This window comes from Dendrobates tinctorius, unplaced genomic scaffold, assembly GCF_039654945.1.
Source record: "Dendrobates tinctorius isolate UK_male_01 unplaced genomic scaffold, ASM3965494v1 ptg000020l, whole genome shotgun sequence".
NCBI lineage: Eukaryota > Metazoa > Chordata > Amphibia > Anura > Dendrobatidae > Dendrobates > Dendrobates tinctorius.
Window position 1 is genome coordinate 4991288 of NW_027361688.1, and position 16576 is coordinate 5007863.

The 16576-nt window shown below is 45.1% G+C and overlaps 2 protein-coding genes across 9 annotated transcripts in view; one reads left to right on the plus strand and one right to left on the minus strand.

The window, feature by feature from the left end:
* The first annotated feature begins 1204 nt into the window (after positions 1-1204).
* On the plus strand, positions 1205-6566 carry LOC141083331 (sushi domain-containing protein 3-like). Its single transcript, XM_073567527.1, has 4 exons — positions 1205-1580; positions 2361-2555; positions 2957-3107; positions 5969-6566. The coding sequence occupies exons 1-4, from the start codon at positions 1460-1462 to the stop codon at positions 6117-6119; spliced, it is 618 nt and encodes a 205-aa protein (XP_073423628.1). The 5' UTR covers positions 1205-1459; the 3' UTR covers positions 6120-6566.
* Positions 6567-7680: 1114 nt separating this feature from the next.
* Positions 7681-16576, minus strand: part of CNOT4 (CCR4-NOT transcription complex subunit 4) — a 41921-nt gene continuing 33025 nt past the window's right edge. For 5 of the 8 annotated variants that reach the window (XM_073567519.1, XM_073567518.1, XM_073567521.1 and 2 more), the window contains 2 exons: positions 12074-12286; positions 7681-9610 (listed from right to left, as the gene is read on the minus strand). In XM_073567519.1, the coding sequence (XP_073423620.1) occupies positions 9306-9610; positions 12074-12286 (518 nt within the window). In that variant the 3' untranslated portion in view covers positions 7681-9305. The remainder of the gene's footprint in view (positions 9611-12073; positions 12287-16576) is intronic. The other 3 variants (XM_073567522.1, XM_073567523.1, XM_073567525.1) reach the window with 1 other exon arrangement.

A 16576-nucleotide genomic window follows, 5' to 3' on the forward strand; every position in this document is an offset into this window, starting at 1 on the left:
CTCTCTCATAGAGAACACATGAGGGCTTGGGCCAAGCGAGCGCCCCTGTGTATGGGAGAGACGGCTGTGATCACAAAGCTCCGGAAACAGCCATAGATTGTGTGGGTGGCCCTGGACAATTGTCAGTGGAGTTAAGGAACCAACATGTCCCAACGATTCCCGGAGTCAAAGACGTCTGGCAGTGGCTCCCTCATAGAGAGCACAGGAGTGCTTGGGCAAAGCGAGCGCCCCTGTGTATGGGAGAGATGGCCGAGATAGGAAAGCTAGGGAAACCACTATGTATTGTGTATGGGGGGCAATGGGCAAATGTTGGGAAGTTAAGGAACCAGAGTGCCCCATGTTGGACTGACCATTCCAGAGATAGACCACCGTCAAAGAAGGGCAGCAGCGGCCTCATGAAGAACACAGGGGCTTGGGCCAAGCGAGTGCTCCTGTGTATGGGCGAGACAGCTTTGATCATAAAGCTCCGACAACAACCATATATTGTGTGGAGGTCCTGGACAATTGTTGGGTGATTTAAGGAACCAGTGTCCCATCTTGGACTGGCGATTCCTGGAGGTAGACCACTATCAAAGACGTCCGGCAGCGGCTCCCTCATAGAGAACACAGGAACGCTTGGGCCAAGCGAGCGCTCCAGTGTTTGGGAGATGTCCGAGATCGCATAGCTTGAGCAACAACCATCTAATAGGTATGGTGGGGTCCTGGACAATTGTCGGGGGAGTTAAGGAACCAACGTGTCCTAGCGATTCCCGGGTTAGACCACCATCAAAGATGTCCGGCAACGGCTCTTTCATAGAGAACACAGGAGCTTGGGCCAAGCGAGCGCTCCTGTGTATGGGAGAGATGTCCGAGATCACAAAGCTCCGGTGACAACCATATATTGTGTGGGGGTCCTGGAAAATTGTCCGGGAGAGTTAAGGAACTGACGTGTCCCCTTTCAGACTCTTGGAGATAGATCGCCGTCATAGGCTGTCTTATAGAGGACGCAGGCGCGCTCACTCGAATAATCGCTCCTGTGTATGGGAGAGCCGGCTGCCGACCAGACGATGGAGGTCCATCAGACCCTGTGACCTTCTTCCATCGCTCCATGATCGAGTTCTGGGGAAGCCGCAGCAGATGTTTATGTCTCACTGATGCTAACGTGTGCATACCCCTTTAAGAGGCTCCATCCATATGTGAGAATTATAAAGGCAGCTGCACTTTATAAGCCTTCGGCTTTAGGTCTAATGGCCCTTTATCATTGCGAATTAAAAGGGATGTCTGGTGGGCAGTGGCCTTTATTAAGGAGCTGGAATTAGAAGGTGGCGGATTACAGCAGAGGGAGAATTTGGGCGGATAACGTCACGGCAGGCACAGACAGACATCACTGTGATATCAGGGCTGTCCGCACGGACATAGGACACGATCGTCGGCTCAAGGTCCGGGCGAAAATGGGAAAAGCTGAAGAAGGGGAAATAATATGATACCGATAAAGTTCTACACCTTCTGCATCATCATACCCGGGATCAACCTGTCCGGAGACGCGGAGGGTGGAAACAAGACACTGGACGCAGAAATCCCGCCCGCTCCCAACTCCTCCGGTAAGGGGCGCTCCACTTAGGTAGTAGCATTTCTAACAATCTTGATAATTTTCCTAAAATTTGTCCTTACTCCAAATTTTGAAAAAAAAAAAGCAAAAAAAAAAAACCCCCCAAAACAATAAAAAGTAGAATTAATCAAAATCTAAAAAGTTAATGAAAAAACTATTATTTTAATTATAACTGCAATATTTTCTAATTCCATTCGTGTTCTGGTGCTTTTAGTAGCAGCAGGAAAAGTAGTGTAAATCCTGATCCAATCCAAAATCAGTTATGTGAGTTTTTATGTAATCATAAAAAGTAAAAAAATAAAAAAAATAAAAAATCGTAAAAAAAAATTTTTTTTACACAGAACATAAAATTGAAAAATTTGATAATTTTTTTTTGTAACCTAAATTAGAAAGCTCAAAAAATAACAAAAAAACCCCCCTAAAAACGGTTCATTTAAATCTAAACTTGAATTGAAAAAAAATAAAAAAAATCCCCCAGTTTTACAATATTTTATTATTCTAAACCCAAATCAGCAATAGTTTAATTTTTTTTAATTAAAAAATAAAATTCAGATTTTGTTTTTCTTTTTACTTATTATTTTGGGGGGTTGAGGGGGAATATTGCAGATTATTATTTTGTATAAATATATATATATATATATATATATATATATAAATGAAAAGTAAAAATTTGCAAAGAATTAACATTCTAGACTTTTAGGCTTCTCCTGTAGACGACACAAGGTGTCTGAGACTGTGCACATAAATACCCAAAACTTCCGTTGTGTTCTAGCCGCGGCGCGGTGTCCAGTTCTCGTAGCGCCACCCGGTGGATCGTTCCACATGTCTGATGCTGAAGAACGTTTCTTGGGCTCGGTAGCCATATTTAGCTGCCAAGACGGCTTCCAATTACTGGGATTTTATAAGCTTAGATGTCAGAAGAAAGGAGACGACCTCCAGTGGAATCATCAGGAACCCCAATGTCAGGGTAAGGAGGCGAATACTAGGGCAACTCTCTAACTTATGTCATTTACTGAGCACCACCTGGTGTTCAGAGTGTGTAATAACGCTCACGTCCACTAAGCTGATGGTCGCACATGCTCAGTCACGCTCTCGGCAGTGTCAGCTGCCAGATGAGGAAGGAGATTGATTCCGTCTAGTACCCACTCCTGCAATAAGGGAGACACTTCACATGGAAGGCTGACAAACAAATAGGATTCCTAATCCTAGAGGAGAAATTTACACGGGTAAATGACAGCACAACCCCATTCACTTCAATCTGAGTTGCAATACCACACACAACCTATGGAGAAAAGTGGCGCTATTTTTTAAAGCATTTTGACCTTTCCAATCACACCCCCCTTTGCATTTCTCATTTTCTGCTCACAGCCGTATCACCGACTCCAAATAAAGGTTTTAGCCTTGCGCTGATCATCTCGCTGGTCAGCTGTTTCGTCATCATCACAACGTTTGTCGCATTCACCGTCTGTTGTGTGAGGGAGCGACAGCTGAGGCTGCAGCGAGAGGCGGCCTGGGGGAGGTGAGTGACTCCAATTATCTTTACGCTTGGACCAGGAATATAGGTCATGGGTAGTTTAGCTGGAGTTGCCCTTTAAGGTCCGATCTGTGAGACTAGCTGTAAAATTAAAGGTCCAGGCTTTAAAAGGGAGTGTGTCAGAACATGAGACTATTTCCTGTTCAGCACATTCGCCGATATGGGAAAAGGGGGTGGAGGTACTGGAGGAGAAAGGGTGGGTGTGGAGACAGGAGAAAGGTGGGTGGGTGTGGAGACGGGCGAAAGGGGGGGTGGGTGTACTGGAGGAGGAAGGGTGGGTGTGGAGACGGGCGAAAGGGGGGGTGGGTGTACTGGAGGAGGAAGGGTGGGTGTGGAGACGGGCGAAAGGGGGGGTGGGTGTGGAGACGGGCAAAAGGGGGGTGTGGGTACTGGAGGAGGAGGGGTGGGTGTGGGTACTGGAGGAGGAGGAGGGGTGGGTGTGGAGACGGGCAAAAGGGGGGTGTGGGTACTGGAGGAGGAGGAGGGGTGGGTGTGGAGACGGGCAAAAGGGGGGTGTGGGTACTGGAGGAGGAGGAGGGGTGGGTGTGGAGACGGGCAAAAGGGGGGTGTGGGTACTGGAGGAGGAGGAGGGGTGGGTGTGGAGACGGGCAAAAGGGGGGTGTGGGTACTGGAGGAGGAGGAGGGGTGGGTGTGGAGACGGGCAAAAGGGGGGTGTGGGTACTGGAGGAGGAGGAGGAGGGGTGGGTGTGGAGACGGGCAAAAGGGGGGTGTGGGTACTGGAGGAGGAGGAGGAGGGGTGGGTGTGGAGACGGGCAAAAGGGGGGTGTGGGTACTGGAGGAGGAGGAGGAGGGGTGGGTGTGGAGACGGGCAAAAGGGGGGTGTGGGTACTGGAGGAGGAGGAGGGGTGGGTGTGGAGACGGGCAAAAAGGGGGTGTGGGTACTGGAGGAGGAGGAGGGGTGGGTGTGGAGACGGGCAAAAGGGGGGTGTGGGTACTGGAGGAGGAGGAGGGGTGGGTGTGGAGATGGGCAAAAGGGGGGTGTGGGTACTGGAGGAGGAGGAGGGGTGGGTGTGGAGATGGGCAAAAGGGGGGTGTGGGTACTGGAGGAGGAGGAGGGGTGGGTGTGGAGACGGGCAAAAGGGGGGTGTGGGTACTGGAGGAGGAGGAGGGGTGGGTGTGGAGACGGGCAAAAGGGGGTGTGGGTACTGGAGGAGGAGGGGTGGGTGTGGAGACGGGCAAAAGGGGGGTGGGGGTACTGGAGGAGGGGGGGTGGGGGTACTGGAGGAGGAGGGGTGGGTGTGGAGACGGGCAAAAGGGGGGTGGGGGTACTGGAGGAGGAGGGGTGGGTGTGGAGACGGGCAAAAGGGGGGTGGGGGTACTGGAGGAGGAGGGGTGTGTGGAGACGGGCAAAAGGGGGTGGGGGTACTGGAGGAGGAGGGGTGGGTGTGGAGACGGGCAAAAGGGGGGTGGGGGTACTGGAGGAGGAGGGGTGGGTGTGGAGACGGGCAAAAGGGGGGTGGGGGTACTGGAGGAGGAGGGGTGGGTGTGGAGACGGGCAAAAGGGGGGGTGGGGGTACTGGAGAAGGAGGGGTGGGTGTGGAGACGGGCAAAAGGGGGGTGGGGGTACTGGAGGAGGGATGGGTGTGGAGACAGGAGAAAGGGGGGTGGGGGTACTGGAAGAGAAGGGGTGTGTGGAGACAGGAGCAAGGGGGGTGGGCGTACTGGAAGAGGATGGGTGGGTGTGGAGACAGGAGCAAGTGGGGGGTTCTGGAGAAAGGGGGGTGGGTGTGGAGACAGGAGAAAGGGGAGTGGGGGTACTGGAGGAGGAGGGATGGAGATGGGAAAAGGGGGGGTGGAGACAGCTGACGGGAACTTGCACCGCACTGCTCGACTGCAAAACTCAATTTTTCAGGACTAAAGAGCATGAAGTTGTTACAATTTTTTTTCCATGGCCTTCAAATGCAAAGTAAAACAAAAAAAAAAAAAAAAAAATCTGCCATGCGTTGAGGATTTTGTTGCAGATCTGAAGGAAAATTCACAAATGATAAAAAAATTGTATAACTCTTATTGATCTTCTGCCGAATGGTCACATATTGACCGGTCAGCAGCAGAGGGGAGGCAGAAAATTGATTGGATGAAAAATTGATTTGGGACTGATTCGGGTGTGGATTGTTTCCAGAGCAAATCAGATCTGTGTGAACTTAGACTATAAGGTTTTAGGGGAGAAAAAAAAAAAAAAAGATTCTCTCCCCATGGGCAGAGGTAAAGGGAATCTGTCAGCAGGTTTTGGCTATGTTATTAAGAGCTGCATGATGTAGAGGCCGAGACCTTGATTGCAGTGATGTATCACTTACTGGGCTGCTTGGTCTCATTTTTTTTATAGCATCTGTTTTCTGTGCTTGGAATGTGGAGTTATGTACAACCCCGCCCACAACACTGATTGGTAGCTTCCTGTGTACACTGCCAATCAGTGATGTGGTAAGAGTATCACAGATTAGCAGGACTGCCTGGCACTTGACACCTAGTCTTGTAGTGATAATTTCCTGCTGACAAAACACTGATTGTACTGAAACTACAACACACCCACTAGTGATACATCACTGGAATCAGGGTCTCCTGCTCTACATCATGCTGCCCTCAGATTAAATAACTAAAATCTGCTGTCAGATTCCCTAAGAGAAGTAGGATCCCGAACCTGCATTATGATTAGTCAATACAACCTGACCTGGGGACAGGGAGGAATCAATGCAGGCGGGTTACGTACAGGACACAAGGTGGTATGGAATGACAGTCATGGGCAGGTCCTGCAAAGCTCTATGCCGCCACTACAAGCATGGTGGACCAAGAAAAGGCGCAAAGATGTAAATGATTTTTTTTTTCTGCAGGAGTGCACCTAATCCAGGGTTCTTCATGGAGACCCCAGTGCGGTTCAGCGGTAACAGTTTCCAATCTGATCGCCCACAAGAGATCGGCCCCTACCGCTCCGTCTACTTCAAGGGCCCGAATGGATTTGAAAATTGCGGTTTTCAAACATAAAAATCAGCTATTTAAATTTTACTGCTATACCACAAGGATTTAAATCGCAAAATGTTAGTGTTTGTAAAAAAAAATAATGTAAAAAAAAAAAAAAATAAATACGTGTCTGGCAGCGATAACGACATCCTCGCAAACACTGCGCATCTCTCTTCGGGGAAGGTGGTTCAACCAAGAAACAAAAAAAACCTGTTTACAGCACAACAATAAACTTACAAGTTTTGGAAAACGTCAGTCGCCAGACCATAAAGAGGTGACGAGAGCACTGTAACAAAAAATAAATAAAAATATAGTTTCTTTTCTGAATTTTTATTGTAATAATTCATCCTTAGGGTAGGCCATCAATATGTAAGATTGGTGGGGGTAGTTGTTGCTATGATGTCTCCCAAACACAAAGACATGAGAGATTCCTGCTCTCCTATGTAGCACATGTTCAAAAGCAGCAGCGTGGAGGACACTACATATGTACTGAGCAGTATAGCTGTGAATCCAGTACTACACAGTATGGCTGTGAATCCAGCTCTTGAATGACATAAAACACAATAGCAGCACGATTCGTGCTCTAAGCAGATACCTCGGGGACCTTGTAGCCTGTTCCTCTGATGAGATATAGGACAGTTTCCTATTCGCATGTTCTGCTGCTTTACCCTAAACTTGCTGAAACGAGTGACCATTTAAGGCATTTTTTTTTCTAATGGCCACTATACTTTCATAGTCTGGTCTTAACTGGAATTGACAATCTGCAAATCACTAAGAATTAGAAAACGCTGATACAGAATACAGGAAGTGGGGTGGGTCCTGGCCCCACTACAGGATTTGGGAGGGGAGTGGGCCCTGGCCCCGCTACAGGATTTGGGAGGGGAGCAGGCCCCGCTACAGGATTTGGGAGGGGAGCAGGCCCCGCTACAGGATTTGGGAGGGCCCCGGCCCCTCTACAGGATTTGGGAGGGCCCCGGCCCCTCTACAGGATTTGGGAGGGCCCCGGCCCCTCTACAGGATTTGGGAGGGCCCCGGCCCCTCTACAGGATTTGGGAGGGCCCCGGCCCCTCTACAGGATTTGGGAGGGCTCCGGCCCCTCTACAGGATTTGGGAGGGCCCAGCTACAGGATTTGGGAGGCTCCCGACCCCTCTACAGGATTTGGGAGGTGGTTGGTCCTGGTCCCCCTACAGAAAGTGGTGGTGACGGGTTCTGGCCACTATATATGAAGCAGGGGCAAAGGGGAGGGGTGTGACGGTTCCTGGCCCCCCTACAGGAAGAGGGTGGGGCCTGGCCCCCCCTAGAGGAAGCAGGGGGCGCCTTTACTTGAAGCAGGGGGGTGTTTGAGAGGGAAGTGACAGGTCCTGGCCCCTCTACAGGAAGCGGGGGAGGGCTTGGCAGGTACTGAACCCTCTACAGGAAATGGGGGGAGGGGCGTGATAGGTCCTTGTCCCCCTACAGAATGCACAGGGGGTGGGGGAGAGGTGCGTGATGGGTCCTGGTCCCTTCACAGACAGCAATGGAGTTTGTGCATATGCCTTTAAATTCAGCTCCAGTAGACAAAAAACAAAAACATCCAGCACAGAATTTATCATCAAGTTTTCTGTTTTATTTAAGATTTTAGTTTTAATTCTGTAGACAGAGGTACATTTTCTTGGTTTAGTTTTAGCGTCAGGTTATAACCAGGTTTTAATTAATCATATTTTATGTATTTTTATTCCCCCCCCCCTCTCTTCTCCTTTATTTCTCTCAATACTGCAGATAATAATGCCAGAAAAATTATAACATTTCAGTAAACAGGTAGTAACGCCTGCAAGTGAATTTTTTGGGGGGAGAAAAAAAAAAAATTTCACTTGATACAGAAATTGTTAAAAATCGCTGAACCTCCCCCGGGGTGTGACGAATGATGAAGTTGCGAGAGAAAAAAAAAAAATGGCCTCCTTTTCCCAAATTTCCTTTAGGTAGTGACTTGAGAAGAAGGCAGCAAATCCACGTATGTGCAAAAGATAGGAACACGAGTCCGCGGGGAAGCAGCAGATACAGATCCATAATTAGTAGATTTTTCGGGGATTAAAAAATCAGATTTTTTTTTTTCCTTCTAAGACGACCGAGAACGATGGGAAGCGATCACACCAACAACTTCACAGATCTTCACAGAACAAATTAAATCTAGCTTGCACGGATAAAAAGAGAATGCTCAATAAAAAAAAAAAAAAAAAAAAAAAAGACTGCTGATTTTTTTCCCCCTCTGGAACTGAAAAATTTTTTTATTCTTCTAATAAATCGCAAAACCTTCCTCATATCATCATGGCCTGCTGCTGCTCATACACAGGAAAGCACCGTTAGGAATCTGGCAAACATTACAAGACGAGAAGAAAAAAAATAAAATAAAAAAAAAAAAAAAAAAAATACATTTGCAGCAATTTTCCAAAAGTTGCCAAAATTTGCTAATTTTGCCTTTACCCACTTCAAACGTCAGAGGGGCACTAACATATATTAATTTGTAAATCCAGCCCCCCTTTGGTCCTGAAGACAAATAAAGCATGAAATGGTATACTTTATAAAAATAAAAAATTTCAAAAATTACTGTTTCTTTGTGGTGCTTCCCCCCACCCCCCCCATTATCTTATAATTACGGATCAGGTTAGGGTTTCTAATCTTCCCCCAATTTTACGTCTTACGATTAATTTCTGCTGTTAAATCACATTTTATATTAAGCTTTTATTATTTAAGAAAAAACAAGAAAAAAAATTTCATGCAGCAGGGACCACTGGTAGTCTTGGAATTGCAAAAAAAAAAAAAAATTAAAAAAAAAAAAAATAATAATTTTTTTTTATTAAGTCATTTTGATCTTGTTAGGAGGGTCTTCCCTTATCTCTTTCTTCCGTGGTTCAGGAAACTCGTTGGTGCATTCAAGATGTGAATAAAACGAGAGTCACTTATCAAATGAACTGGCGAAATCTCGGATCGTCGGCTGTTAAATTCGGAAATGCGTGCGAGGTATCGGGGGGGGAGGGGTCCACCTCCCCCCTCTTCCAAGATTTTTGAAAATTCCATAGAAGGACTTGTATGAGAAGGAAACACTGAGGATTTTAATTTCATTTGACATTGGATAGTTGAGGGAGTGAGGTGTGTGTGTGTGTGTGGGGTGGGGGGGGGGGGGGGAGGCGGAAATTTCCCAAAAATTTTTTCTAAACTGTCCCTTGAAATTTTCAATGGCGGTCCAGGGCTGAGCTCTGTAGTAGATCTGTGGTGGTTTTGTTTGGGGGTCTGAAGGCTGTCTGGAAGCCTGGGGGAGGGGAGTGGAAACTGGCAGGGTTTGTCGGGGGTGGGTAGGGGCTCCAATTTGCTCTGTGGAGGGGGATCTGTGTGCTGAAGAGATTGTTATGGGGGTGGTGGGGAGGTATAGAGCTGCTGGGGCCATCCATCTCTGTCAGGGCTTGTAGTGATTTTAACCAGTGTGGCGGATTGTCATCTTGCAGAGGTTCTAAACCATTCCCGGTGGATGATGGGATACCTACAGGAACAAAAAAAAAAAAAAAATTAGAAAAAAATATAGCCTATTTTGTTAATTTTACAGTAAACATTGGAGAGAAAAATTTTAGGCAAAAAAACATTTCCATGAAACCTATTTAATGTCAGGTGGACTGCCTAAAGCCGCCTTTTTCCTCCGGTATAGACTCACAGGTGACCACAGCCACCAAAAGATATGACAACTTTAATAAGACTTTCCTTTGAGTGAAAAAAACAGTTAAGACTTTGGGAGGACGTTTTAGACTGTCTTCATGCGGAGGATTTTGTGAACACAGCCTACAACTATCCGGCGTATAATTCGCTTTTCGGCTGAACTTTACACATTCTCCCAAAATGCAGTCTTCTCTAACACACTAGGAAACGTAAATGCCAAACTATGTGCTGGTAAAATAAACTTTTTATAGCACCAAAATATTACAGAGCCAAGCGAGATAGTAAGGCGAGTAAATAACATTCTACAATACATTTTTCTGCTCTTTATCCCCAACTCAAAGCAAGCTGTATTGTTGGTTAAATACCTTGTGAAATTCCCTGTGCTTCCCTGATTCTGTAGCTCTTTTCGGTTTTGCTCTGCATCGTTCCATTGCAGAGATATCCAAGTTTGTTTCTATTGGAGGGCAGTATGTGAAATCTCTGCTTTGCAGTCCAGGCAGGTGTTTCTTCAGTCTTCTCTGGAGGGGGGGCTTTCACTTTCATCTCTCCTTCCCCAGATGTGTCCAATCACAGCTCGAAAGCCAAATCTAGCAGTTACTAGTGTTAGGCCGGGATCACACTGGCGATTTAAACCGCCGAGTTTCGCATGGTAATACACGGCGCTGCCGCCGGGACTCAGGAGCGGGGCATGAAGCCGCATAGCAATACATGGAGCTGCACGCCCCGCTCCCGAGTCCCGGCGGCAGCGCCGTGTATTACCATGCGAAACTCGGCCGTTTAAATCGCCAGTGTGATCCCGGCCATAGGCAGAATCTGGGATCGAGGGGTGGAAGTGTACGCCCCCAGACTGGACTGAAGAAACACCCACAAGCAGAGATTTCACATAGTGCGCTCCAGAAGAAACAAATGTTAATATCTCTGCAATGGAGCGATGTATAGCAAAACGGAAAAAAGTGGCAGAATCAGTGGAGCGCAAGGATTTTTTTTAAACTCATTTTTGGAGCTAGTGACAAATCCTCATTAAAGGGGTGGGCCGGGAATTTTTCAAAATTGGGAATGGGGAAAAAGAAAAAAAAAAAAAAAAAAAAAAAATTGGCTGGGAGCAAAGAGGGCAGAAAACTAAAATGCCTACTGACCCTCACTTATGACACGTGCCGTACGTACCAGCATAACCACAGAGCAAATGATTCGCTATCAGTCAAATGATAACATCACGGCATGAACGACGGTTGCTTCAGTAAGCTTTGCTTTTCTTTAGTCATATTTCTTGCCCTTTTGAATAATCCCAAACAATCCCTTTAAATCACTGTATAAATCCTCAGCCACTTATAATCCAGTTTAGACAATGCTCTGCAAGTCCAGACTGATAACGTAACAAACCGGTAGAGATTTGGTTCGCTCACAGAGCATTGTGAATAATGCTCTGCGAGTCCAGACCAATATACCAGCAGAAAATCCTGGCCGCTCACAGAGCATTGTGAATAATGCTCTGCGAGTCCAGACCGATAAACCAGCACAGATTTGGTTCGCTCACAGAGCATTGTGAATAACGTTCTGTGAGTTCAGTCCGATTAGCCAGCAGAAAATCCTGGCCGCTCACAGAGCATTGTGAATAATGCTCTGCGAGTCCAGACCGATAAACCAGCACAGATTTGGTTCGCTCACAGAGCATTGTGAATAACGTTCTGTGAGTTCAGTCCGATTAGCCAGCAGAAAATCCTGGCCGCTCACAGAGCATTGTGAATAATGCTCTGCGAGTCCAGACTGATAAACCAGCACAGATTTGGTTCGCTCACAGAGCATTGTGAATAATGCTCTGAGTTCAGTCCGATAAACCAGCAGAGAATCCTGGCTGCTCACAGAGCATTGTCTAGACTGGGTATAACTGTACAGCTGAGTGCAGGAAAAAAATAAAATATATATCATACAAGCAATCCTTTCATTCTACTGAACAAATGTGGAGTATGGTTTGAGAGTCCAAATAATTTTGCCCACACCCCACTTTTATTTTTAAAGTATTTACAAAATTTTTTAGGTTTAAAAAACAAAAAAATTGTAGAAAAAAAAAAATTCTGAGAAAGTAGTTAAAATAAAATGCATCTTTTGCTCCTGAAGAAGATCGACATAAAACAAATTCAGCCGAACCCGGAGAGTTCTTCGGCTCGCTGTGGCCGACCATTCACAACATATAACGGAGGGGGGGGGGGGGGGGGGTTGCAGATGGCGGAGTACGCGGCCGTCATGTCCTCCCCGCCTGGGATGAGATGTCAATGAAGGAGGAAGAAACGGTTACCTGTGATAATGGCGGGATCCATCCAGCTGCTCGGGCAGTCCCAGTTCAGGCTGTTAGGTGTGGCATGGCTGGACGTTGGTGCGCTGTGGGTGGCGTTTGAAGGGGAAGAAGCATTTTGCAGCCCACCAAAGTTGATGTTTATGTTGGGCAGAAGCGCCCTTAGCCCGTCCTGCCATTCCTTCACATTTATACTCTCTACTGAATTGCTGTGGTCTGGGAGATTTATTCAAAAGAAAAAAAAAAAATAAATAAATAAAAAAATATATAAAAAAAAAAAAGTTGTTGTTAGAATTTTATTTTTTAAAATTTCAAATTTTAAATATAAAATCCAAGTGTTATTTTAAGATTGGATTTTCATTAAAGGGGAACTTGTATAAATTCTATGTATAAATTAAAGTCAAAATTGCTAATATATATAAAAAAAAAATCTAAAAATTTACATTAAATTTAGTGCAAGTTTTTTTTATAGTTTATTTATAATTAACTAGACAATTATTAATAAAAAAATTATTTATGGTTAGAAAGGACCCTTCACCAAATTTTTCATGTTGAACTGAACACAATGAAAGAGCGGCTGCAAAGCAGAATTTTTTTTTACTTTTTTTTTTTTTAATTATTTTGTCTCCATTGCAGAGATATAAGCAAAGTACTTGGCAGATGAGTTAAAAAAAAAAAAAAAAAAGTCCAAGAAGGAGGTTAGTTTTTCTACTGGAGGGGGCGTGTACTTATTCTCCCTGTATGGGTTGACCAATCATAAGCAGGAAGCAACACAGTCAAGAAAGAAAACACCCCCCAACCATAGCTTAGGTTTCTTGGTGTTTGATGGTAGATTTAAGGATAGTGCTCTGATCTCTTGGTCTCACCTCCTGTGGGATTAGACAGTACTGGGTATCGCACACAGATGACCAACGCCTTAAAGATATGGTCACATTACAAACTCCGTTATCAGCTCCCCTCATCTCCTAACACGGTCAGCTCCGCTAGACTGCCCCTGTCACAACTGAAATCGTTGGGAAAGATGTCCATCGGACATGTCCAATCAGTTGGCTTGCTCCCCATACACAGACAGTAAACCAAACCCATCGATATCCGCATATTCAGCCAACATAACTCAAATCTGTATGGAGGCCTTGAGTTGTGCTGCCCTTTCCCCCACATTGACATTCTATGAATGGTGTGAGGCATCTGTGCTCTATACCCAGCACTGTCTAATTATGCAGGAGGTTAGACCAGGAGTTCATAGCTGTATCCGTACATCTCACACACTGAGCCACCTGCTCCAAGCTATGATGGGGGTGTGTTCTTTCTCCACTGTGTTGGTGCCTGCTTATGATTGGGTAGCTCATAGATGGAAAGAAGTACACGCCCCCCAGTGAAAAACTAACAAAACTTACGTAATGTGTGTGTGTGCGCGAGCGCGTGTGGTGGTGGGATGGTCATCTTAATCTGCCAATATCAATGAGTTCAGCTGACTGTCTAAAGTGTATGGGGGAGAATGACGACTGATCATCTAGAAAGAGGTCAATCGGCCATATCCTTTTTAAGACTGTTGATTGCATTTTTTAACATGAAGATAGGCCGCCGGCTGACGTGTCAGAAACAGGCTAGTAGAGCTGACAGTGCTATGAGACCTGATAGAAGGGTTTGCATTGTGACAGGTACACATCGATCTCATCTATAAAAAAAAAAAAAAAAAAAAAAAAATAATATATATATATGGTTGGTCATCTGTGCTCGATGCCCAGCACTGTCTAATCACGCAGGAAGTGAGACCAGGAGATCAGAGTTGTATCCTTCCATCTCACACACTGAGATACCTAAACTATGATGGGAGGGGCGTGGTCTTTATCCAGTGTGTAGCTGCCTGCTTTATAATTGGATGACTCGTACAGGGAGAAGAAGTACACGCCTCCACTGAATATATAGTTATAATAAGTTATGTGCCAATGCTTTGATTGTCTCTCCTTTGCAAAGATATTACCAAAAATTGAAAAATTAAAAAAAAAAACAAAACACTTTTTATACCGCACTGCAATCACTATTACATTGTGCCCAGTTTACCTTGAAAAATTTGGTCCTCTAATATAAATGTTACATAGAAAACATTTTTACGTTGTCTAAGGTTGGTTTGGAAAGGTTAAAAACACAAAAAAAAAAAAAAAGCCTAAAGAAATACAGTAGTCACCCCTTGATTTTGCAAAATACCATATGTAGATAAGCTTACAAAATTAAGTTTTTGCACCCTTAGGTGTAATCAGGTTTTGAAAATCACGCTTTTTTTTTATTACTACAACATAAAAAAAAATTCTGGACTACATAATTGTGTTTTACAAAGAAGCATACTCCACATTTATTCCTAAATTCATTCTCAAAAGTCCAGAGATTCCCAACTCGAAGGGATTTCTCTGTAGTTCACCTTCAGCACACAAACATTACGCCAAGGCTTTTTTGAGAGTCTGTTCTTTGTCCTCCTGTCAAAAACATCACAACTCCTTAGTAAACCAGATAATTTTGATATTCGTGCCCATTTTTTTTTTTTGGGAGGGTGGCAGAATTGTACAATATAGAACGAAAAAAAAGTTGAAAAATAGTAGAAGAAAAAAAAAAAAAAAAAAAAAGCACAGATGGAAAAAAAAAAAATGTAGTAACTGAAGATGCATAAAAGGTAATAAAAATATCTCCACATGATTTATTCGAGTATTTTGGTCACTACATCCTAAAGAGAAAATTTTGAAAAAAAGAAAAAAAAAATACAACAAAAACTACATAAAGAGAAGTGTGGTCCCCTTGTCTTAATCACAGACTTACATTTTTTCCTTCAGCCCCAAGGTGTAAAGTGTCCAGCACCATTCCCCCACCCCCTTGAGAATAACATCCAGCCCCATATCGCACCTCCATGTAGAACATCCGGACCCTTTGTCTCTCCCCAGTGTTTAAGGTCCAGCCACACTGACTCCCTCGCACCCCTAGTATATAATGTCCGTCCCCATCCCAGTGCATAACGTCCAGTCCCACTCCCTCCACTTATGTATAACATCCAGCCCTGCCCTCCAAGACCAAGTGTATATTGTTGGCCCCCGCCCTCCAGTATACAACAACGAGCCCTGCGCCCCCCCCACTGTACGACAGGCCCCAAAACCACCCGTCAATGTACATCTGGCCTCATACCCCCAGTTGTACAACGACGGGCCCTGTGCCCACCCCTTTGAACAACGATGGGCCCCAAAACCACCCCTGTCAATGTATGTCGGGCTTCACACCCCACCCCCAGTGTACAACGTTGGGCAACACCACCCCACTGTACAAAGTCCAGTCCCATTCCCAGCGTACAGAATGCGGCCCCAGTCCCCTCCCCGAAGCATAACCTCCGGCTCCGTGCCATGCAGTCTGCCTTTTATAACTTGACAGAACGGACGATAGTGAACAGCACACTGGTACCAGCGCAGTCCTATAATAGGAGCCACCAGGGTAGCAAGCCTGTCCATGACCTTTCTTCTCTCCTAAATCTTGACTCCCCCCCCACCCCCCCCCCCCATCACTTGTGAGTGATATTATTGAGAAGTGGAAGGAACTGCAGCAACTCAGCCACAAAGCGTTAAGTTAGCAAGAAGGGTCACAGAGTGCCGAGAGAAAAAAAAAAAAAAAAAAATCAGCAACGCTCTGCTGACTTAACCAATCCCGACAACGTAGGTCCTGAAGCGGTAATGAGCTTGTGTGACCACTAGGGTGACCGGATCTCATAGGGGGGGGGAAAAATGTCAGAATCTTGTTCATCTGGACCCCACAAAACGATTCCCCTTTCCAGATATTGAGAGAGCCAAAATTTGAGCTCGATCAAACGAAGTTAACCCGTGCCGCTCGTCGCTCAAAGTTTGAAAAAATCCAAATTGAGGTATTTTAAGATTTAGGTATTTTGCATAGTCTGTTAGACTATAAAGAATGTGACAACAACATTGCAGAAATAGCCCTGACCAAATTTTCGAACCATTTGTGGTATTTGAATGCAGAGTTGGTGGGATTATCGTTTTTTGATCCCACCATTACAGACAATGAAAAGTTGTTAATGGCTAATAAATTGCTCAGTAGCACAGATGAACCATCAGCGCACACTAGGGTTGTAAATCCAAAAGTTAGGAAAGAAAAATTAAAAGAGGTAGGAAGTAACCGACTTTAACGACCTTCTGACAAAAGATGAAGAACAAAAGCAATATGTCCTGCAAGTTGTAAGCAAATGCCGAGCATTATATTCTGACGTTTCAAAAACTACTTTAACAAAAGCTCTAGAATAGATTAGATAACTATGTAAAATTATCAACTCATGTAGGTTAGCGTGCTCTGATGGTTCATCTGTGCTACTGAGCAATTTATTAGCCATTAACAACTTTTCATTGTCTGTAATGGTGGGATCAAAAAACGATAATCCCAACAACTCTGCATTCAAATACCACAAATGGTTCGAAAATTTGGTCAGGGCTATTTCTGCAATGTTGTTGTCACATTCTT